This window comes from Ornithorhynchus anatinus, chromosome 1, assembly GCF_004115215.2.
Source record: "Ornithorhynchus anatinus isolate Pmale09 chromosome 1, mOrnAna1.pri.v4, whole genome shotgun sequence".
In the NCBI taxonomy this organism is placed as follows: Eukaryota; Metazoa; Chordata; class Mammalia; order Monotremata; family Ornithorhynchidae; genus Ornithorhynchus; species Ornithorhynchus anatinus.
Window position 1 is genome coordinate 108,655,825 of NC_041728.1, and position 24,513 is coordinate 108,680,337.

At 45.4% G+C, this 24,513-nt stretch overlaps 1 protein-coding gene and 1 non-coding gene across 3 annotated transcripts in view; both read left to right on the forward strand.

The window, feature by feature from the left end:
- Window positions 1-24,513, forward strand: part of DNER (delta/notch like EGF repeat containing) — a 197,450-nt gene that overhangs the window by 150,226 nt on the left and 22,711 nt on the right. For both annotated transcript variants that reach the window (XM_029069128.2, XM_039912661.1), the window contains exons 7-8: window positions 5,672-5,785; window positions 23,358-23,582. In XM_029069128.2, coding sequence (XP_028924961.1) covers window positions 5,672-5,785; window positions 23,358-23,582 — 339 coding nt within the window. The remainder of the gene's footprint in view (window positions 1-5,671; window positions 5,786-23,357; window positions 23,583-24,513) is intronic.
- On the forward strand, window positions 4,844-4,981 carry LOC114817076. The gene has a single exon (XR_003764929.1). It is a non-coding gene; the product is annotated as a small nucleolar RNA SNORA7 (small nucleolar RNA).

Below are 24,513 nucleotides of genomic sequence, written 5' to 3' on the forward strand. Positions count from 1 at the left end.
CAGAGCTGGGATTAGAACCCACGACCTCTGACTCCCAAGCCCGGTCTCTTTCCACTAAGCCACGCTACTGCTTCTACTATTTCCACCACTACCTAAGCAGTTTTCCAGGGGAAGCTCTGACCGCTCTGTGTATTGCAGAGTGACGGTACCTCCCTCCCAAAGCCGGATAAACATTACTGCCACTTGCAAGCCACGGAATTCAGCAGCAGCAGTAGCATCTGCTGTGGAAGGGAAGCCGGGCATTGAAAATAAGCAAACCAGGCATAAAGGCAGCAACCACACTGAAACTTGCACCAGACCGTGCTCCCTGCACATAGCAAACACCCAATAAATCCACTGGTTGAATTGGGTCTCCCTGAAAAGGCATCGACAATAGAATTTGACTTAAACTGGGCCTCCCTTCATTCTCCTCTACCTCACCTAGAGAATCAGCTCAATTGCTTTTCTTACAGTTTTCTGATTCCAATCTACAAATAAATCGTAGACATATGAAATGGCTCCCTGAATTTCGAGTCAGGTAAATTTGAATCTCAGTCACCTCTTAGAGCTCACTCACTGCCTATCTCTCGCTCGGTGTCTTCAACAAGATTTTGTATCATTAGTTGAAATGCTCTTTTCCTCGACAGAATGTCTAAGGGTTGGCCGCAACACTTTCTCAAACGAGAATCTTTTCTTCTGTAGTTTGCTCCCTCTTGTGGTCACCAAAGATGGAGACTATTATTATTATTAGTAATAGCAATAATATTACTATTACATGAGAAGCAGCATGGCTTAGTTGCAAGGGCTTGGGAGTCAGAAGTCGTGGGTTCTGATCCCGGTCCCACCACTTGTCTGCTGTGTGACCTTGGGCAAGTCACTTAACTTCTCTGTGCCTCAGTTCCCTCACCTGTGAAATGGAGATTAAAACTGTGAACCCCACGTGGGACAACCTGATTAATGTGACAACCTGATCACCTTGTATATACCCCAGCGTTTAGAACAGTGCTTGGCACATAGTAAGCACTTAATAAATACCATATTAATAATAAGAAGAAAGCACTGTTCTAAAGAGTGGGGTAGACATAATATCAATAAATACCATCAGGCTCACAGTCTAAGTGGGTGGAAGAGTGTAGGATGTTATCCCCATTTTTACAGATGAGGAAACTGAGGCACAAAGCAGGTACATAGCCAGAGCTGGGATTGGAACCTAGGTCCTCTGTCTCCAAGACCCGTTCTCTTTTCACTAGGCTATAGTAAGCAGGATGCAGTGAGCAGACCTTTGTCAAGAGGGCTATCAATTTAGGATCGTGGAGTCCAGGGAGTGAGTCGAGTTAGAGAAGAAGCTTTGTTCACTGGGACAGGAGTGTGATCTGGAGAGACACCAACTTGGACACACACTGGATTTCTTTTTCACTTGTTATATCATTTCTACGCTCACCAACTATAAAATCACACTCCTCGATTACAACCTCCTAGCCTCCTCTTTGCCTTTTATCCCACATAGTAGTTTTCCTCTACAAAATTGTCATCTCCCTCAACTTTAATCTCTAGACCCTGCCCCCCAGCCCTTATCCCATACCAACATGCCTCGTTGGGCTTCCTTACCCAATCTCCTCTCTCTTGATGCCCATTGCCCCGCCCTCAACTTTACCCTCTCTACTGAACTCAACACCCTTGCACCCGTGGCCCTCCATATGAGAAACAGTGTGGCAATGAGAAGAAGCATAGCTATGAGAAGCAGCATGGCTTAGCAGAAAGAGCCTGGGCTTGGGAGTCAGAGGTCATGGGTTCTAATCCTGGCCCTGCCACTTGTCAGCTGTGTGACTTTAGGCAAGTCACTTAATTTCTCTATGCCTCAGTTATCTCATCTATAAAATGGGGATTAAGACTGTGAGCCCCATGTGGGACAACCTAATTACCTTGTATCTACCTTAGCGCTTAGAGCAGTGCTTGGCACATAGTAAGCGCTTAACACATACCAGTATTATTATTATTATTATCAATCTTGCAAACTTCCAATCTCCAGACTTAGATCATCACCTCCAAAGTATGCTTCCTCTGGTGCTGCTATCGGACCTCAAATTGCTGTGAGTGGAAATCCAGGCACCAAGATGATTTCACTCCTTCGAATTCATCCTCCCCTGTTATAACTCTATCCTCTCATCCACTCAGCAACACTGCTTTTCCTCCCTCATCAGTTCCCATGCCCATTGCCTCCAACAATTGTTCTAGACCTTAACTCTCTCCTGAAAATCCTTAGTGCCCCTACCTCCCATCTCAGTTGACATCACCCTTCTCATCCCAGAAGCCCACAGGTTTGGTATCTTTGGCTCTCTGCCATCATCCAACACATCTGATTTACTGTGAAATCCTGCTCAGCATCTTCCAGATTTGTCCCTTCCTGGACATCACCCTGGTAGGAGTTCTGATCTTGCCTCAGCTTGCCTATTGCATTGGCCTTCTTGCTGATTTCCCAGCCTTTAGCTTCAATCTATACCATGTGCTGCTGCACAGATCCTGATCCATCCCCCCTTGGCCCACATTTCTCCTCAAAATCCTCCATTGGCTTCTGGTACTTCCTCCCTCTCTCCCCTTTTTCCCTCCCTCCCTCCCTACCCTTTCCCTTTCCCTCCCCAACCCCCACCACTTGCACCCTCTTCTAGCACCAGAGGGTTGCACAGGGCCCAGAAGCCCTGCTCCATCTGCTGCAGCTTTTAGGTAAATGTGAAGTAATCCAGGGTTCTCAGTCCTAAAAGCAGCAGAAATAGCCTCTAGTTGTCATCTTAGGAGCGCTCTGATCCCTGTTAACTTCTGCTGAATCCTGAGTTCTTCTTTTCCTGGATCTAGCAGATTGGGGACCTTCTATCTAGTGTTCCCCAAATCTCTTCACCCCGATTGTTGCCATCACCTGTTCTCTAAAGTCAAGGAGCCTCTCTGAAGGCAAAGGGAGGTTCATTGGAGACTAGCCCACCACCTCTGTCCCAGGGCCGGCTGCAGGAAGCTTGGGGAGAAAGCGTTCCATCCTGCTCCCACATTTCCTCTGTCCACGTGGCTTCTGGAGCTTCTCCTCGGAGATCTCAATTATGTTTAAGAATATTCTCGATTCAGGAACAATAAAAATAACCCCCATTTCCAGGAACTCTTCTTTTTTTGGTATGGTGATTGCTAAAAATTTACTATGTGCCGGGCAGTGTACTTAGTGCTGAGGTAGATACAGACTAATTGGATGGGGCACAGTCCATGTCCCACATGGGGCTCGCAGTCTTCATCCCCATTTTTACAGGTGAGGTGACTGAGGCCCTGGGAAGTTAAGTGGTTTGCCCAAGGTCACAAAGTAGACATGTGGTGGAGCTGGGATTAGAGTCCAGGTCCTTTGACTCCCAGGCCCATGCTCTTGCCACGAGGCCATGCTGCCTGCTTCTGCAATTATGTTCTTGTGAGATTCAGTGAAACCTAGTTCTCCAAGAATCTAGGAGTAGCTGTATTGTAAATAAGTCCTCTGGTGAAACCTAGAGATTCTCCCCCGTTTCGACTTGAGCCCATTATTGGCCAGGGATTGTCTCTATCTGTTGCTGAATTGTACATTCCAAGTGCTTAGTACAGTGCTCTGCACATAGTAAGCACTCAATAAATACCATTGAATGAATGAATGAATGAATTCCACTATTGCCTCGTACCTTTCCCAAGTACTCAGTAGAGTGTTTTGTACAAAATAAGTGCTTAAAATGCAGGGGCAAGGACTTGTTTGTTTATAACCATTCTGGTTTGGCTGTACAGTTGATCAGTGGTATTTATCAAGTGCTTACTATGTGCAGAGCACTGTACTCAGCATTTGGGAGAGCACAGTACAACAGAATTAACAAATGCATTCCCTGCCCATAATGAAATGCAACTCTAGCCCAGTGGTGACCTAGAAGGTTAGCAGAGTTCTGGAATGTGGGCCCCATCATTTCATCCATAATGTAGTGGTGTTCTTGCTTCAAATGCCAGTCTTTCTTAGGGCTACTGTTACAGAAAGAAAAACAAGCCACATGGAGTATCAGCTATCGTTATCAACTCTCATCATGGGCTACTCACCAGCTTGCTCCCTTCACTTCTCCCAAGCTCGCCTTCTAACTGTTCTTTGCTCTTGAATTTTCTCCCTCCTAACCCTGGCTCATGTCCTTCCTCCCTGCCTGGAACTCCCTCCCCGTTAAAATCAGCCTAAATACAGTTCACCCCACCTTCAAAGCCTTTCAAAATCCTATCTCTTCCAAAAGCTTTTCAGGATTAATTCCCAAACCCCCAAGTCATATATAACCCTAGCCAACATTCTGGTTCAGGCCTGGAAGATCCTCTCCTCTGGCAGACAGACAACCACACTCCCCTGCTTCAAAGCCTTATTGAAGGCACATCTCCTCCAAGAGGCCTTCCCAGACTAAGCGCCAGTTTTCCTCATCTCCCATTCCCTTCTGTGTTGCCCTGACTTGCTCCCTTTGCTCTTCCCCCTTCCCAACCCCAAAGTACTTTTGTACATACCGGTGATTTTATTTATTTGTATTGATGTCTGTATCTCTCACTTTAGACTGTGAACTCCTTGTGGTCAGGGAATGTTACTGTTTATTATTATATTGTACTTTCCCAAGTGCTTAGTACAGTGCTCTGCACACAGTAAGTGCTCAATAAATACAATTAAATGAATGAATGAATGAATGAATACCCAACAGCCATCCTTAACACTTATGTACCTATACCCATCCTCAGCACTTCTGTGTATATGTGTATGTATATCAATCAATCATATTTATTGAGCGCTGTGTGCAGAACATTGCCCTAAGTTCTTGGGGGAGTACAATAAAACAGAGTTGGTATACATTCCCTGCCCCTCTCAGGGTCGCACCTGGAGAGTTTCCAGGACTCTACCAGTCTCAGCTATGGGAGGGAAAGCCAAGCGGAGGCATACCCATTCCATTCCTAGCTTGGGCAGTGACTAGCTGGTGGAAGGCATTCTGCTACAAGTCAAAACTCACCCATGCTGGGCAGCAGCAGCATGGGAGAGAGTCAAGGGCGGAGACTTGAGTTTACCATGCTGAAGGCAGTAATGGTAAGCCACTTCTGTATTTTTACCAAGAAAATGCTGTGGGTCCACTACCAGAATGATGGCAGATGGAGAGCGGGGCGTTCTGGGAGAGATGTGTCCGTGGTGTCACTATGGGTAGGAAACGACTTGACTGCATAAGACAAGGACACACATTCCCTGCCCACACTGACACCAAACTCAGAGTCTAGAGAGGATATATGTATATCTCAATATATATCTCATATATATCTATACATATATATCTATTTATAGATATATATGTTTGTGTGTACTCAATTATACAGTGAATTATTTATTCAGCTATTTCATCTTGATACTACTTCCTGGATGTTACTTCTTGTTCAATCCTTCTCATCCCTTCATAAATAATCTGTCTGCCTGCCTCCTCCCCCATTATATTGTAAATTTCCCTGTGTGCAGAGATTGCGTCTTTTGCTTCCGGTGTACTCTCCCAGCGGTTTACTACAGTGCTCTGCACATGGCAGGCACTTAATAAATATCATTGTTTAATTAATTAATTAATTGACTGATTAATGAATTGGAATAATAAAATGGGCAATTTCTAGCTACCCAGGCTTCATGTTTTACTCCCTTGACTCTCTGGGCTAGGTTTCACTGGAGAGCTTTGCCAGTCCATGGTGAATTACTGTGTCCCCGAGTCATGCCAGAATGGAGGGACGTGTCTTTCTGGTCTCAGTGGATTCAGTTGCCAGTGCCCACCAGGTGAGTAGCGTTATTACTGGATTACTACCTTTTTCCTACCTTGGTTGGTTCAGTGGTTTGCCTGATTTTGAAGTGAATATCTCACTGGTTAGGTTTTGTGGTTATGTGTACAGTTGTTGTAGAAGCTGCATATTCCTCCTCCTACGGGGAAAAAGTCAAACCAATCTGAATCCTTGTTAATATTTGAAATTTTGGGTCTAGTGCTTGTGAAGCATTGGAAATAATCTGTTTTGAAAAACTGGAGGAGAATCTTGTGATTCATGAAGTACCTGATTAAAATTCCCTACTTCAGTGATCCCATTTTCCATAATATTCAAAATATTCAGATGCTGAGTTCACCTGCTTATCCATGTCTCTTTAAAATGGAAATTATATATGAAGTCTGAAGACACTGAATTATCTTTGTTGACTTACTTGGTCCCTGGTTTTGAGCAACAGAAAAGGTCATTTAAGGGCTGCTTTTCTCCTTGTTGGCTGATTTTTATAGTGCTGCCATCGATTTCATTATAGGTTCTAACTGTAAAATCTGCTTCAAGAAAGGTTTAGCTCCTATTCCATATTGGAGGTGGATTTGAGTTTTCATTTCTGATTGACCTGTTTTCCTAATCTGATTCCCCAGTATAAATTAATGAATTCATTCAATGGTGTTTACTGAACACTGTGCTAAGCACTGAAGAAAAGCACCCTAGTAGAAAGAGCACGTCTGGCAGTCAGAGGACCTGGGTTCTAATCCCGGATCCAGCATTTGTCTACTCTGTGACCTTGGGCAAGTCACTTCACTTCTCTGGGCCTCAGTTTCCACTTCTGCAAAATGGAGATGCAATGCCTGTTCTCTCTCCTATTTAAAATTTAATCCCCATGTGGGACTGATTATGTTGTATCTACTTAGAACAGTGCTTGGCACCTATTAAGCACTTAGCAAGTTACCATTATTATTATTATTATTATAGTGCTTGACACATAGTAAGCACTTAAGAAATACCACAATTATTATTATTGTTGTTGTTAATAATAATAATACTCTAAAGGGTCAAAACTTGGTCCCTAGGCTTCAAGAACCTCACAATCTAAAATGGAGTGAAAAGGGCAAATGAGGAAAGATGAACTCTTAAAGGCAAAACAAGATAAGAACTCTGCTCCTCTAATTCTAACCTATTCACTGTACTTCGATCTTGTCTAACTCACCGCCGACCTCTTGCCAACATCCAGCCTCTGGCCTGGAATGCTCACCTTCTTCATATCCAACAGACGATTACTCTCCCCACCTTCAAAACATTATCTAAAGCTCATCTCCTCCAAGAGGCCTTCCCCAACTAGACCATCCTTCCCTCTCCTCCCACTACCTACTGCGTCACCCTTACACTTGAATATGCACACTTTATTGAACCCTCTCTCAGCCCCACAGCACTTATTTACATAGCTGTAATTTACTGAAATTAATATATGTCTCTCCCTCTAGACGATAAGTTCGTTGTGGGCAGGGAACATGTCTACCACTGTATTTTCCCAAGTCCTTAGTTCAGGGCTCCACACAAAATAAGTGCTCAATGTATACAATTGGTTGATTGATTGCTTGAAAAGGACAGCAATCAACACAATAGGGCTCCAGAACACTGTGATTAAAAGGAGCCATTTTCAGGCTCCTTACCATAGAGGCAGAGCTGTCTGGAGTCCAGTAATCAATACTCTAATAAATACCCCCATGTTCCACAAAAGTCACCAAAGTCACTGTGTAAGACTCTGGGCCTAGTTTCTGAAGAAATCACCAGTTCTGGTTTGATGAGAATGACTTCAAAGTTGAATTAGAGCTACTAGTAATAAGCTATTCATTCATACATTCATTCAATTGCATTTATTGAGCACTTACTGTGTGCAAAGCATTGTACTAAGCACTTGGGAGAGAACTATACAACAACAAACAGACATAGTCCTTGCCGATAACAAGCTCACAGTCTAGAGGCTAAACATACACTGTGTGTCCTACAGTTCTACTGTTAAAGTGCTGAGCTCAGAGCCGGAAAATTCAGAGAGAATCATGCTCATGGGCTCTTTGGGAAACCTCAGCCATAAATGGAAATTAAAAGCAGAGAAAAACAGATATGAAACAATTCTCTTCTGTGCACGGCTCAGAGAAAATCAAAGGTTGGAGAAAACATCTGCTTTATTTTTTAACCACATCAAAAGAGAGTCCACAAAAAAAGAAAAGTAGTTGTAACCAAGTAGATTAATTTCCCATTGCAGTCAATGGCGATACTGCAATGCTGCGATTAGAGTCAATACTAATCAATACTGCAGTTAGTCTTAATGTACACCCTTCGAGTCTTAAAATGACAATCAGGGGGTGGAGCTGCTTTAACCCTGGCCAAATTGGATCAATTGCCCAGGGTCTAGGGGCTTCAGGGATATCCACCCCATGACCTACTGAACATCTCATCTACATCCTCCTTACTCTTCCCTCTGCCGCAAGCTAAGCTTTCAGGGAGAAGAGAATAAGGGAAAAGCCAGGGCTGTGGGTGACTTGAGGAGTCTTCTAGACCCCTAATCCAGGGTCAAAGAGCAATGTGAGATGATCAAAAGGTACAAAAGCCATGGATTGACCCAAGTGGATTTTTACAATCCTAGCCAAAACTAAGCCGATCGAAGATTCCAATCAATCATTTAATCAATCAATGGTATTTATTGAGCACTCACTGTGTGCAGTGTGAAGTCCTAAGAATTTGGGAAAGTACAATGCCACAGAGTTGGTAGATATCCCTGCTTACAAGGAGCTTTCGGTCTACAAAGACAGACATTAAAGCGTCTGCTTTAGAAAACAGAACAAATGAAAAAGCAAGCCAGATAAGAGGTGGAAGGCCAAGGGTGAAGAGGTTATCATTATTATTGTTAGTATTATTGTATTTGTTAGGCGCTTACTCTGTGCCAAACACTGTTCTAAGCACTGCGGTAGTTACAAATTAATCAGGTCGGACACAGTCCCTGTTTAAGACTATACAGACTGAAACCAAACCGAGAACTTCTACACACATACCTAAAGAGTACAAAGCAGCGTGGCTGAGTGGCAAGAGCACGGGCTTGGGAGTCAGAGGTTGTGGGTTCTAATGCCGCCTCTGCCACTTGTTTGCTGTGTGACCTTGGGCAAGTCACTTAACTTCTCTGTGTCTCAGTTACCTCATCTGTAAAATGGGGACTAAAAGTGTGAATCCCACATGGGACAACCTGATTACCCTGTGTCTACCCCAGTGCGTAGAACAGTGCTTGGCACATAGTAAGCGCTTAACAAATACCATAATTATTATTATACGAATCCACACATTGACTAAGCAACACTGAAGTTGAGAGATGGCTCCACCCACACCACAAACAAAGAAGGACTCTTAAATGGCAAGAGCACTTTGATAATTTTCTCAATTTTTATATGGCATTTGTTAAGCGATTATTATGTGTCAGGAACTGTACTAAGCATTGGGGTAGATACAAGAAAAGTAGGTTAGACACTGCGTGGCACAGTGGATAGAGCACTGACCTAGGAGTCAGAAGGTCATGGGTTCTAATCCTGGCTCGGCCACTTGTCTGCTGTGTGACCTTGGGGAAGTCACTTCACTTCTCTGGCCCTCAGTTACCTCATCTGGAAAATGGGGATTGAGACTGAGACCCCACATGTGGGACAGGGACTGTGTCCAACCCAATTTGCTTGTATCCTCCCCAGCACTTAGTACAGTGCCTGGCAATAGTAAGCCCTTAACAAATACCATCATTATTATTTCTATACGGCTCACCATATTAATCCTCATTTTGCAGATGAGGTAACTGAGGCACAGAGATGTTAAATGTCTTGCCCAAGGTCACACAGCAGAGAGGTGGCAGAGTCTGGATTTGAACCCACATCCTCTGACTCCCAAGCCCATGGTCTTTTTACTAAGCCACGCTGCTTCTCTTAAGCACAAGTGGCAGTGTCCTTCTTGGACAGCTATCCTGCTAGTTGGCGAGTTCTTTAAAGATTGGTGGCCATGAAGCCAGTGTAGCAGGTCAACGCAACCCTTTCCTGAGTCCTTTAAATGTTACTTTCACCAGCGCTAGCAAAAGGGGGTGGTGTTGGTGAAGTAAGCTGGGTCGCATCTTCCATTTGTACCCCCTGTATCCTCCTCAACCTCCCTGCACGTCCCCCAAACTCTCTTGGTCTCCTCCCATCTCCTGCCGTGTCCCTTCATCTCCCTCCACATTTCATCATGTCGTACCATCTCCCCAGCATTTCCCACTATATCTCCCATCTCTCTCACCCCCTGGCCTCCCTTCATCTGCTCTGATTCCTGACACGTCTCATGACATCCCTCCGAGAACTACCATGTCTTCCCTGAGGTCTTGCTACATCTCCCAGTCTCCCCACCATGACCTGCTATATCTGTCCATGTTCCACCCACCTCTCGCCATCTCTCTCAGACTCCCCCCATGTCCTGCCCTATCTGTCCATCTCCCTCTATGTCCTTCATTCATTCATCCATCCATTCCTTTAATTGTATTGATTGAGCACTTACTGAGTGCAGAGCACTGTACTAAGTGCTTGAGAAAGTACAATACAATAAACAGTAGCATTTCCCACCCACAATGAGTTTACAGTCTAGAAGGGGACAGACAGACATCAATACAAATAAATAAAATTACAGATATGTACATAAGTGCTGTGGGGTTGGTAAGGGGAGGAAGAGCATAAGGAGCACATCAGGATGATGCAGAAGGGAGAGGGAGATGAGGAAAAGTGGGGTTCAGTCTGGGAAGGCCTCTTGGAGAAGATGTGCCTTCAATAAAGCTTTGATTAGGGGGAGAGTAATGTTCTGCCATATTTCCCCATCTCCCTCCACCTCCCTCGGTGTCCCACAGACCCCCATGTCCCCTCATCTCCTCCGCCCTTCCCCCACCATCTTCCCCATTCCCCACCCACACCCATTTAGACTATAAAGTTTTCCACTAGGCCCTGCTGCTTCTCATCACTATTCATTCATTCAATAGTATTTATTAAGCGCTTACTATGTGCAGAGCACTGTACTAAGCGCTTGGAATGAACAAGTCGGCAACAGATAGAGACAGTCCCTGCCGTTTGACGGGCTTACAGTCTAATCGGGGGAGACGGACAGACGAGAACAATGGCAATAGAGTCAAGGGGAAGAACATCTCGTAAAAACAATGGCAACTAAATAGAATCAAGGCGATGTACATTTCATTAACAAAATAAATAGGGTAATGGAAATATATACAGTTGAGCGGACGAGTACAGTGCTGAGGGGATGGGAAGGGAGGGGGGAGGAGCAGAGGGAAAGGGGGAAAAGAGGGTTTAGCTGCGGAGAGGTAAAGGGGGGTGGCAGAGGGAGTAGAGGGAGAAGAGGAGCTCAGTCTGGGAAGGCCTCTTGGAGGAGGTGAGTTTTAAGTAGGGTTTTGAAGAGGGGAAGAGAATCAGTTTGGTGGAGGTGAGGAGGGAGGGCGTTCCAGGACCGCGGGAGGACGTGGCCCGGGGGTCGACGGCGGGATAGGCGAGACCGAGGGACGGTGAGGAGGTGGGCGGCAGAGGAGCGGAGCGTGCGGGGTAGGCGGTAGAAAGAGAGAAGGGAGGAGAGGTAGGAAGGGGCTTCACTACCCCTTCATACACCTGAGAAGCAGCTTGGCTAAGTGAATAGAGCGTGGGCCTGGGAGTCAGGAGGTTATGGGTTCTAATCTTGGCTCCACCACTTGTCTGTTGTGTCACCTTGGGCAAGTCACTTTACTTTTCCGGGTCTCAGTTCCCTCATCTGTAAAATGGGCCCACATGTGGGTCAGGGACCATGCCCAACCCGATTTGCTTATGTCCCCCCCAGCACTTAGTACAGTTCCTGGCACATAGTAAGTGCTTAATAAATGCCGCAATTATTATTATTATTATATGGTAGCTTTATATTCCTTCTTTATTCTATCTCTTCCCCTCCTCACCTACCTTTCCAGCCTCCCATCGTAGCCTAACTCCCTTATCCTGTTTTACCAACAAAAATCTGTCCCTTCCACAGTCTATGTTTCCTATTCCCAACAAATGCTTTTAACTGGGGGTACTACAATCAAAGAAGGTCTTCTGGAACCTATCACCTGTAGTGGTGGGTCATACTTTAGTGAGTCACAGACTTCTTGTATACCTCCTACCACTATTAAGGATGGTGCTCTACAGAGAACAGAAAGCTTCTCTACAGCCTGTAAGCTCGTTGTGGGCAGGGAATGTGACTGTTTATTGTTGGACTGTACTCTCCCAAGTGCTTAGTACAATGCTGTGCACACAGCAAGCTCTCAATAAATAAGATTGACTGAATGAATACAGAGAATCTGCGTGGTCTAGAAGATAGAGCCATGGGCCTGGGAGTCTAAAGGACCGGGGGTCTAATCCAGGCTCTGCCACTTGCCTCCTGTGTGACCTTGGGCAAATCACTTCTCTTGGCCTCAGTTACCTCATCAGTAAAAGGCTCACAGTCTTATTCATATATGAGAAAGGGAGTGCATCCAACCTGATTAACTTGTATATCTGCTGGTACTTAGTATAGTGCCCGGAACATAGTAAGTGATTAACAAATACCATAAAAGAAAAGAATATCATCTTTCATATCAAGAATATCATAAAAGAAAAGATGTGGGTCCGATTCTAATGCTTAATGAAGTCTTCCCTGAAGTTAGAGTTATAAAGAATGGCAAAGCACTCAGATCTGCTGAATCAAGTGATAATATAAATTGAGCGCTCAAGAGTTTACAAACCAGTCGGGATGACAGACAATAAAATACATTGCAGATAGGGGAAGCAACAGAGTTTTAAAATATATATATATATATATATACACACATACACACACACACATATTGGTGCTACAGAGGAGTTGGGTGGCTTAGAATTTTAGGTGATGTATGCTACTGAAGTGGCAGCATGATGGGAGATGGAATGAGAGATTATTCTGGGTAGGCCTCCTGGAGGACATGTGATTTTAGAAGAGATTTGAAGACAGGGAGAGTCGTAGTCGTCCAGATGGGAAGCGGAAGAGAGTTCCAGATAGGAAGGAGGGTGTGAGCAAGAGGTCAGCGGCCAGAGAATGAGAATGAGGGACATTGACTAGGTTTGTTTAGAGGATGGAAGCACACAAACCAAGGTGTAGTGGGAGAAGAGTGAGGATAAGTGGGCGAGCCGACTGAATGTCTTAGTTACCAGCTGGGGTCTAGAGTTGCCTTCAAAGGCTCTTCCTCAACATGTTGAATACTGAGGAAATAGCACAGGATTTCAAAGATCCCACCATCTTCACCTCCTTCCAGAAGAAAGGGGCCAGAGCTGACTGGTTAGGATCATGCCGGCAATGGTGGACAAGGACTGTGTCCAGTTTCCACCTGTGCATTCTCTCCCGGCGCCTAGTACAGTGGCTCAGTAGAAAGAGCCCGGGCTTGGGAGTCGGAGGTCATGGGTTTGAATCCCGGCTCTGCCACTTGTTAGCTGTGTGACTGTGGGCAAGTCACTTCACTTCTCTGTGCCTCAGTGACCTCACCTGTAAAATGGGGATGAAGACTGTGAGCCTCACAGGGGACTACCTGATTACCCTGTATCTACCCCAGCGCTTAGAACAGTGCTCTGCACATAGTAAGCGCTTAACAAATACCAATATTATTATTATTATTACAGTGCTCTGGACACAGTAAGCGCTTAATAGGTACTATTACTCCTACAATGTCGAGCCGTGAGATCCCTGCTCTCACTGAAGCAGCGAAGAGAAGCAGCGTGGCTTAGTGGAAAGAGCACGGGCTTGGGAGTCAGAGGTCGTGAGTTCTAATCCCGCCTCTGCCACTTGTCTGCTGTGTGACCTTGGGCAAAGTCACTTCACTTCTCTGGGCCTCAGTTACCTCATCTGTCAAAATGGGGATTAAAAAATGTGAGCCCCACGTGGGACAACCTGATTACCCTCTATCTACCCCAGCGTTTAGAACAGTGCTCTGCACATAGCAAGCGCTTAACAAATACCATTATCATTATTATTATCCCACAATCATTCCCTGGGTCCACTAGAACCGACATCCTCAGCCACGTTTTCTGAGAGCCAGAACACAGCGTTTATCCACAAGGTGGCGCAGCGCACCCGCTCTTCGCCATAGCACAAATACAGGGAACAAAATCAATACTTTAAAAAAAGTATTTGACGCCATCGATAGACTAAAGCCCACTGGAGGTACTATTTTTAGTACTGCCTCAAACCCCCACACCACTCACTCACATCTGCCTAGCGACAGAGCAAGGAGGGGATGTCTTTGCCGGCACACGGAGCTGAAGGGATGTCAGTCAAGGATGGGTTGGTTTTGCATCGGTGCCACCCCACCTGCCCTCACTGATGAAATTTCAATCAGTCAGAAGTGTCAGTAGACTGGGAGCCCCAGGTGGGACCTGATTAGCTTGTAACTACCCCAGCGGTTTAACATGGTGCTTGGCACGTAGTAAGTCGATGTCTTATGCAGTCGAGTCGTGTCCGACCCGTAGCGACGCCGTGGACACATTTATCCCAGAATGTCCCACCTCCAACTGCAATCATTCTGGCGGTGTATCCATAGAGTTTTCTTGGTAAAAATGCGGAAGCGGTTTACCACTGCCTCCTTCCGCGCAGTTAACCTGAGTCGACACCCTCGACTCTCTCCCGTCGAGGCACAAGTGAGTTTGGACTTGTAGCACATTGCCTTCCACTCGCTAGCCACTGCCCAAGCTATGAGTGGAATGGATAGGCCTCTATTTGACACTCCCTCCCTTAGTCGAGACTGGTAGAGTACTGGAAACTCTCCAGGTGCAACCCCAAGAGGTGACATGGTAAGTGATTAACACACAATAATAATAATAATGACTGTGGTATTTTTTAAACACTTACTGTGTGCCAGGTACTGTACTAAGTACTGGGTTGGATCCAGCAAATTAGGTTGGAAACAGACCCTATCCCATATGGGGCTCACAGTCTTAATCCCCATTTTACAGATGAGATAACCTAGGCACAGAGAAATGAAGTGACTTGCCCACGGCCACAAAGCAGACAAGTGGTAGAGTTGGAATTAGAACCCAGGATCGTCTAACTCCCAGGCCCATGCTCTATCCACTGCACAATTAGTGCCACTTTTGAGACCACTTGGCTTAGTGTAATGAGCATGGGTGTTGGACGAATCTCTTCTTTATGCCTCAGCTTCCTCATCTGTCCAATGGGGATTAAATACCTGTTCTTCCTCTTACTTTGACTGTGAGCCCCATGTGGAACAGGGACTGTATCCACCCTGATTAGTTTGTTTCTACTACAGTGCTTGGAACATAGTAAGTACTCTTTTTTCTCTATTTGCACAGTAGTAAACTCTTGGGTAGATGCAAGGTAATCAGGTTGGACACAGTCTACATCCCACATGAGGCTCACAATATTAATTCCCATTTTATAGATGAGGTAACTGAGGCACATAGAAGTTCAGGGACTTGCTCAAGGTCACACAGCAGGCAAGTGGCAGAGCCCGGTTAAGAACCCAGGTCCTTAAGGAGCTGAATAAATGCACCAACTGTTATTATTGTTGACCTTGAAGAACAATTATTGATCTAATACAAATGTTACTAAAACACAGACTGTGGTATCTTGAAAGTGAACTCACACCATTTTGCCACTATTTTGTCTATCTCCCCTGTTAGGATCTAAATTCCCTTTGGACAAGGACTGGGTTTCTAACTTTTGCTATACATTTCCCAAGCGCTTTATACTGTGCCTAGCATCCAGTAGGTGTCAAAAAATCCCACTTTTACTATTTGAGAAGCAAATTCTAAGACCTTTGTGGACAGGGAACATGTTATAATAGAACACATATAAGTAGTGTGGCCTAATGGATAGAGCATGGGCCTGGAAGTCAGAAGGATCTGGGTTTTAGTCTCAGCTCCATCACTTGTCTGCTGATTAACCTTGCATAAGTCACTTCACTTCATTGTGCCAAAGTTACCTCACCCGTAAAATGAGGATAAAGTCTGTGAGCCCCACGTGGGACCGGAGCTTGTATCTACCCCAGTGCTTAGAACGGTACCTGCATATAGTAAGTGCTTAACAAATACCATAAAAAGCCCCGTTATATTGTACTCTGCCAAGAACTTAGTACAATGCTCTGTGCACAGTAAAGTGCTCAATAACTAGGGTTAATTAAACTGCATATTACTCTGTTTTTACTTCTCCCCGTGCTCCACCAACTGTCCTTGAAGCCTCTGCTGTAAGCAGGCATCCATTTCTGACAGCTTAACTCCCCGTTGCCCATGGTTCTGCCACCTCATGCTTTGTGGGGGTTTTAAGTGTGGAAACTTCTTTCCTTGGAAGGTAAAATCACCCTTATTATTAGCAAACTATCCTTTTGTCACAGTCATTCTAGTTCGGTCTGGACGCTGGGATCAGACACACTTGCCAACCTCCAAAAATGTTTCTGAGCATGCAGACAAGCATTTTGCGTATGATACAAAAAAAAGCTAACCTTTTCCATTACAACAAATTTGTATCAGAAATGAGACATACAGATCGTGCTTTTAGAAAATATTGTCTCACGTACTATTTCCTTAAACCTGGAATGTAAAGATCTTGTCCAAAGTGAAGGCATTTTCCCCATCCTGCATTGAGTCCTGGAGGAGCAATCAGCCCAGAAATGGAAGAATTGACTCTTAAAGATACTCCTTGGAGGAGTTGAATAGAACGGAGCAGATTGGGCACATTTAAATCAGTCTCTTCTATGCTACTAACTGACTCTAGGCTGGATCTCAAAATCCCAAACAAGGCTGTCATTTAGTTCTGCCTGAGGAGCAGTGCAGCCTAGTGGAAAGAGCATGGACCTGGGAATTAGAGGAGCTTCTTTAAGAGGAAGTTCATGGGTTAATCAGGTTTAAATTTCTTAGGTTAGAGTAATTAGGAAAGGTTTCTAGCCCCAGTGGAAATAGATAAATCATATGGACAATGGCAGTGGCTTTGGCTCAAAATCCAGACCATGACTACTTGAGCCAAAATAAGGGCTAAATGGGGAAAGGGAAATTCAAATACAATGATGCCAGTGAATTCAGGGGAGGAATTGTGTTGCTGGCAAGGAAAGGAGACAGAGCATAATGAATTAGGAATGACAGTAATGCAACCTAATGCTGAATCCTCAGTCCAGCAAGCCCTAAACTAATCACACTCCAGTATAGGTCCCAAAACAATGCATTCTGGGGTTTGTAGTACCTTTGAATTACATAGTCTCCCCCCGCTCCCCCCTCCCCAACCCCAAAGTCAGTAATACTTTTATTCCAGACTCCTGAATCCTTTGGGGAGGTCTGCCATACTTCTTAAGGGGCCTCCCCTGACTTAACGCTCATTTCCTCTTCTCCCACTCCCTTCTGCGTCATCCTTAGGCTTGGATTTGCTCCCTTTATTCACTACTCCTCCCTCAGCCCACAGAAGAGAAGGAGCGTGGTGTAGTGGATAGAGCATGGGCCTCCGAGTCAGAAGGTCCTGGGTTCTAATCCCAGCTCTTCCACTTGTCTGCTGTGTGACCTTGGGCGAGTCACTTCTTTGGGCCTCAGTTACTTCATCTGTAAAATGGGATTGAGACTGAGCCCCACCTGGGACAGGGACTGCTTCCAACCTGATTTGCTTGTATCCACCCCGGCGCTTAGTATAACTCTTGGCACATAGTAAGCGCTTAACAAATACCATAATTATTTATGTACATATCTGTAATTTATATTACTGTCTGTCTCCCCCTCTAGACTGTAAGCTCATTGTGGGCAGGGAACTTGCCTACTGGAAAGAGCCTGGGCTTTGGAGTCAGAGGTCATGAGTTTGACTCCCGGCTCTGCCACTTGTCAGCTGTGTGACTGTGGGCAAGTCACTTCACTTCTCTGAGCCTCAGTTACCTCATATGTAATATGGGGATTAACTGTGAGCCTCAGGTGGGACAACCTGATTCCCCTGTATCTCCCCCAGCGCTTAGAACAGTGCTCTGCACATAGTAAGCGCTTAACAAATACCAACATTATTATTACTCTCCCAAGCACTTAGTTCAGTGCTCTGCACACAGTAAGCACCCAATAAATATGATTAATTGATAGATTGATATCTCTTTAAGGTATGGAAAAAACTTTCCCTCTTTCTTCAGTAAGGTATACCGTATTAGCGGATTTCCTGGGTAGCAAGAAGCCATCTCATATTGGCCATGCTCTCTCAACATGTCAGAAATATCCCATGAATTTTCTTCTAAGTGAAGTTAGAGATTTCATTTAGAAACTGGAAAGTGTTAATGGATTTCAGGACATCTGGGTAGTGAGGTGGGGTCAATCAATCAGTGATATTTCTTGAGCGCTTACTATGTGCAGAGCACTCTTCCAAATGCTTGGGAGAGTACAGTATAGTGGCATTGGTAGACACATTTTGTGCCCACAACAAATTCACTGTCTAGAGGGAGAACGGGGTAGGTTGCACTTGTTTGGAAACTGTCTGGATGGGATAAATTAAAGGGTATTCCTCAGCTACCAGGCAAGAGGGTGGGAATGGAGGAACTGGTAGATGGAGTGTCCAGATGAATGAGACAGTCGCATTCTACCTCCTGTCTTTCTGGAGCAATAATAGTCATTTATTGAGTGCTTCATATGTTGGAGAAGCAGCGTGGCTCTGTGGAAAGAGCACGGGCTTTGGAGTCAGAGGTCATGGGTTAGAATTCCGGCTCTGCCACTTGTCAGCTGTGTGACTGTGGGCAAGTTAGCGTGGCTCAGTGGAAAGAGCATGGGCTTTGGAGTCAGAGGTCATGGGTTCGAACCCTGGCTCGGCCACTTGTCAGCTGTGTGACTTTGGGCAAGTCACTTAGCTTCTTGGTGCCTCAGTTACCTCATCTGTAAAATGAGGATTAAGACTGTGAGCCCCACGTGGGGCAACCTGATTCCCCTGTGTCTACCCCAGCGCTTAGAACAGTGCTCGGCACATAGTAAGCGCTTAACAACTACCAACATTATTATTAAGTCACTTCACTTCTCTGTGCCTCAGTTACCTCATCTGTAAAATGGGGATTAAGACTGTGAGCCCCACGTGGGACAACCTGATTCCCCTGTGTCTACCCCAGCGCTTAGAACAGTGCTCTGCACATAATAAGCGCTTAACAAATACCAACATTATTGTTATTATTAAAGCACTGTACTAAACCCTCAGAAAAAAAATACCCGGGTTAGAATTAGCTCCTCGAGAGGCCCAAAACTAAGAATTCATTCATTCATTCATTCAATAGTATTTATTGAGTGCTTACTATGTGCAGAGCACTGTACTAAGCGCTTGGAATATACAATTCAGCAACAAATAGAGACAATCCCTGCCCATTGACAGGCTTACAGTCTAATCGGGGGAGACAGACAAAAACAATAGCAATACATAGAATTAAGGGGATGTATATCTCATTAACAAAATAAATAGGGTAATATATATATAAATAAAAATATAAAGAATAAAGGGTTTTGGTGATAGACCCCTAAAAGACGAGGCTTAGAGTCCGACAGATCCAGTGGTATAATTAGTCTTATTTATTGAGCGCTTACTGTGTGCAGAGCATTATGCGTGCAGAGCACTAAATTAAGTGCTTGGGAGAGTACAGTATAATAATATAACAGATCTATTCCCTGCACACAGCAAGCTTTCACTCTAAAGGGGGAGACAGACATTAATAAGAAATAAAATCACAGATATGTACATAAGTGCTCTGGGGCTGGAAGGGAAGATGAATGGTAATAATAATAATGGTATTTGTTAAGCACTCCCTATGTGCCAAGCACTGTTCTAAACACTGAATTATGATGGTATTTGTTAAGGGCTTACTATGTGCCAGGCACTGTACCAAGTGCTGTGGTGGAAACAAGCGAATGAAGTTGGGCACAGTCCCTGTCCCACATGGAGCTCACAGTTTCAATCTCCATTTTACAGATGAGGAGACTGAGGCACAGAGAAGTGAAGTGACTTGCCCAAAATCATACAGCAGACAAGTGGCAAAGTCAGGATTTGAACTCATGACTTTCTGACTCCCAGGCCTGTGCTCTATCCACTATGCTATGCTGGTATTTGTTAAGCACTTACTATATGCCAAGCACTGTTCTGAGCACTGAGCTAGATACAAAGTAATCAGGTTGTCCCACAGGTTGTCACAGTCTTAATCCTCCTTTTACACATGAGGTAATTGAGGTGCGGAGAAGTTAAGTGGCTTGCCCAAGGTCACACAGCAGACATGTAGCATAAATAATGGATTCATTCATTCATTCAATAGAATTTATTGAGCGCTTACTGTGTGCAGAGCACTGTACTAAGCGCTTGGAATGTAAAATTCGGCAACAGATGGAGACAATCCCTGCCCAACGACGGGCTCACAGTCTAAATTCCCCCGATTAGACTGTAAGCCCGTCAAACGGCAGGGACTGTCTCTATCTGTTGCCGACTTGTTCATCCCAAGCGCTTAGTACAGTGCTCTGCACATAGTAAGCGCTCAATAAATACTATTGAATGAATGAATGAATAAATGGGGGAGACAGCAAAGCAAAACAGAACAAAACAAAAACAAGACATCATCAAGATAAATAGAATCAAGGGGATGTACACCTCATTAACAAAATAAATAGGGTAATAAATAATATATACAAATGAGCACACTGCTGAGGGGATGGGAAGGGGGAAGAGCAGAGGATCGCAGGGGAGGGGGAGCAGAGGGAAAGGGGGGGGGCTCAGCCTGGGAAGGCCTCCTGGAGGAGGTGAGCTCTCACTAGGGCTTTGAAGAGGGGAAGAGAGTTAGTTTGGTGGAGGTGAGGAAGGAGGGCATGCCAGGTCAGCGGTAGGATGTGGGCTAGGGGTCGATGGCAAAATAGGCGTGAACGGGGGACAGTGAGGAGGTGAGCTGCAGAGGAGCGGAGTGTATGGGGTGGGAAGTAGAAAGAGAGAAGGGAGGTGAGGTAGGAGGGGGCAAGGGGATGGAGAGCTTTGAAGACAAGAGTGAGGAGTTTTTTGTTTCATGCGAAGGTTGATAGGCAATCACTGGAGGTTTTTGAGGAGGTGAGTGACATGCCCAGAGCGTTTCTGTAGGAAGATGATCCGGGCAGCGGAATGAAGAATAGACTGGAGGGGGAGAGACAGGAGGAAGGGAGGAGAGGAGAGCCTCCGAGAGGAGGCTGACACAATAATCCAGTGGGGATATTATGAGAGCTTGAACCAGCACGATAGCAGTTTGGATGGAGAGGAAAGGGCAGATCTTGGCGATATTGTGCAGGTGAGACCGGCAGGTGTTGCTGACGGATTGGATGTGTGGGGTGAATAAGAGAGCTGAGTCAAGGATGTCACCAAGGTTGTGGGCCTGTGAGACGGAAAGGATGGTCGTGCCTTCCACAATGATAGGGAAGTCAGAGAAAAGGCAGGGTTTGGGAGGGAAGATAAGGAGCTCAGTTTTAGACATGTTGAGTTTTAGGTGGCGGGCAGGCATCCAGTTGGAGACATACTGGAGGCAGGAGGAGATACGAACCTGGAGGGAGGAAGAGAGAACGGGGAGAAGAGGTAGATTTGGGTGTCATCTGCGAAGAGATGATAGTTGAAGCTGTGGGCGCGAATGAGTTCACCAAAGAAGTGTGTATAGATGGAGTAAACAGAGCAAGTCAGGGCGACACAGAAGGGAGTGGAAGAGGAAAGGAGGGTTTAGTCAGGGAAGGCCTCTTGGAGGAGATGTGCCTTCAGGTGGGGATTGTAAATGTCTATTGGATAGGATAGGAGGAGGGAAGAAGTTCCAGGCCAGGGACTGGTCACGAGAGAGAGGTCGGTGGCGAGATAGATGAGATTGAGGTACAGTGAGAAGGTTCTGGGGACCAGCAGAGGCTCCACAGGGCAGCCATTCAGTTCACCAGAGTCCAGCCCCAACGAAATCCATCCTGATGATCGAAAATTTGAGGAAGCATGCTGCCTAAGCCTCACACAGCTCTGCTGGCCCAGGGCAGATTGCAAGCCAAGGCCCAGAATAACCCAGTGGAGAGAAATGGCTCAAATAACATGGATACGTAAGCTAGTCTACTTGCAATTTCTGCCAAATATTTTCCCCAGCTCAAAAGGTGGCCTTATGTAATCCAGATTAAGCCAGCACTTAGGGACTGAGGTAGATTCAAAACTTCAAGAATTTATGAATCTGTGCACAAGCACGTTTTCAATCATTTGGACTTCTGCTCAGGATTCAGGAAATGACACAGTACAGCTCAATTCTCTGATGGTTTAGCAAGCATACCACTCTCATTAGGAGCCAGAGAACAGCACTGTGCAGGATAAAGCAAGGAGGAGTGCTTGATAAAACCAGTTTCTAAACTGTTTTTTGAATGATATTTGTCAAGCACTTACTGTGTTCCAGGCACTGTACTAAGATCTGGTTAATACGGGATAATTAAGTTGGATATAGTTCATGTCCCACATGGGGCTCTGTATAAATCCCCATTTTACGGATGAGGTAACTGAGGCACAGAGAAGTGAAGTGACTTGCCCAAGGTCATATAGCAGACAAGTGACAGAGCCAGAATTCAAACCCAGATCCTCTGACTTCCAGGCCTCTGCTCCATCCACTAGGGCAAGCTGCTTCTCACCCGGCCTGACTCTTGATTCTTTTTCTTCTGACTCCTTCTCATACCCTTCCACCACCTATACTTTTCCTCCTGCTCTCACTATTTATAAATAATTTGTGTCTGCGTTCTGTCTCCCCCATTAGCTTGCGAACTCTCTGAAGGCAGAGATTTTTTCTCTTAATTGCACTCTTCCAAGTGTTTAGTGCAGTTCTCTATAAGCAGTAAAAGCTCAAAAATATGATATGATTTCATGTCTAATTTCCACCTGGCTGTTCTCTCCCAGCTCTTAGAACAGTGCTCTGCACCCACTTAACACTTAATAAATACTATTACTACTCCGTATCTCACAGGGAAGCAGTATGGCCTAGTGGAAAGGGCACGGGCCTGGGAGTCAGAGGACGTAGGTTCTAACCCCGGCTCTGCCATGTGTCTCTTGTGTGACTTTGGGCAAGTCACTCAAATTCTCTGTGCCTCAGTTCCCTCATCTGTAAAAATGAAGATTAAGACTGCGAGCCCTATGTGGGAGAGGGACTGTGTCCAACCCGATTATCTTGTATCTACACCGGTCCTTAGAATAGTATTTGGCACATAGTAAGTGCTTAGCAAATACACAATTATTATTAGGATGACTATGAAGACTGCAGAACGGATAGGTCTCACGAAGCAGAATTCTCTTAAATCTGGGGTAGATACAAGATAATCAAGGTGGACACAGTCCAAAATTTGATTTCTCTCTGTGCAGTGGGAGACTCACTTCTTGACGGGGCCTTGATGATCAGAGGAGCAGATCTTGCAAAGAACTCCATGACACCCCCTTTCCCTGATACTACCACATCCTCATCAGCTTCCCAGCATTCATCTGGGGCATACAAATGGGATTTAGACCACGTGCTAGTCATTCCAGGTTATTTAATTGCAATTCAAAAATCCATGCTCCATTTGAAAAATCCCGTCTCCTTTTCCCAGGGTACGTGGGTTCGTCTTGTGAAGAGGAAGTGGATGCGTGCGCCTCTTCCCCCTGCCAGAACAATGCCACGTGTCTGACTGCCGGCTCCCACTTCAGCTGCAGCTGTAGCCCTGGATTCACAGGCCCCACCTGTGCTCAGCCCATCGACTTCTGCGCCCTCAATCCCTGCGCGCACGGGAGCTGTCTCAGCCTTGGAACCAGCTATAAGTGCCTTTGTAGTCCTGGTCTGTACAAATCTTTGCCCTTCCTTCTCAGGCTCTTCTATTCCCAAATCAGTCAGTCAGTTGTATCTGTTGAGTGCTTGCCTTGTGTAGAGCACTGTACTGAGCACTTGGGAGAGTACAATATAACAATAAACAGACATGTTCCCTGCCCACAACAGACTGGGTGGTGGTGGTGGGAGGCGGGGAGACAGACATTAATATAAGTAAATAAAATACAGACTGTATACAAGTGTTGTGGGTCTGGAAGGGGGGATGAATAAGGAAGCAAGTCAGGGAGATGCAGAAGGGAGTTGAAGAAAAGGAAAAGAGGGCTTAGTCAGGGAAGGCCTCTTGGAAGAGATGAGCCAAGTGATCTGAGGTTGGAGGATCACCAGGAGGAGGAGGAGGAGTGGGCAGGGAACGTGTCTACCAATTATGTTGTAGTGCTCAATCTCAAGTCAATCAATCATATTTATTAAGAACTTACTGTGTTCAGAGCACCATACTAAGCACTTGGCACAGTACAATATAACAGCATAATAGACATTCTCTCCCCACAATGAGCTTACAATCTAGAGGTGGAGACAGACATTAATATAGATAAATAAAATTACAGATATGTACATATGTGCTGTGGGGCTGGGAAGGGGGATGAATAAAGGAAGCAAGTCAGGGCGATGTAGAAGGGAATGGGAGAAGAGGAAAGGAAGGCTTAGTCAGGGAGGCCTCTTGGAGGAGATGTGCCTTCAATAAGGCTTTGAAGGGGGAAAGAGTAATTGTCTGTTGCACATGAGAGGGGAGGGCTTCTGGGCCAGAGGCAGGATGTGGGCAAGAGGTTGTCAGCGAAATAGATGAGATTGATGAACAGTGAGTAGGTTGGCATTAGAGGGGCAAAGTGTGTGGGCTGGGTTGTAGGAGAGTAAAGAGGTGAGATTGGAAGGTGCAAGATGAT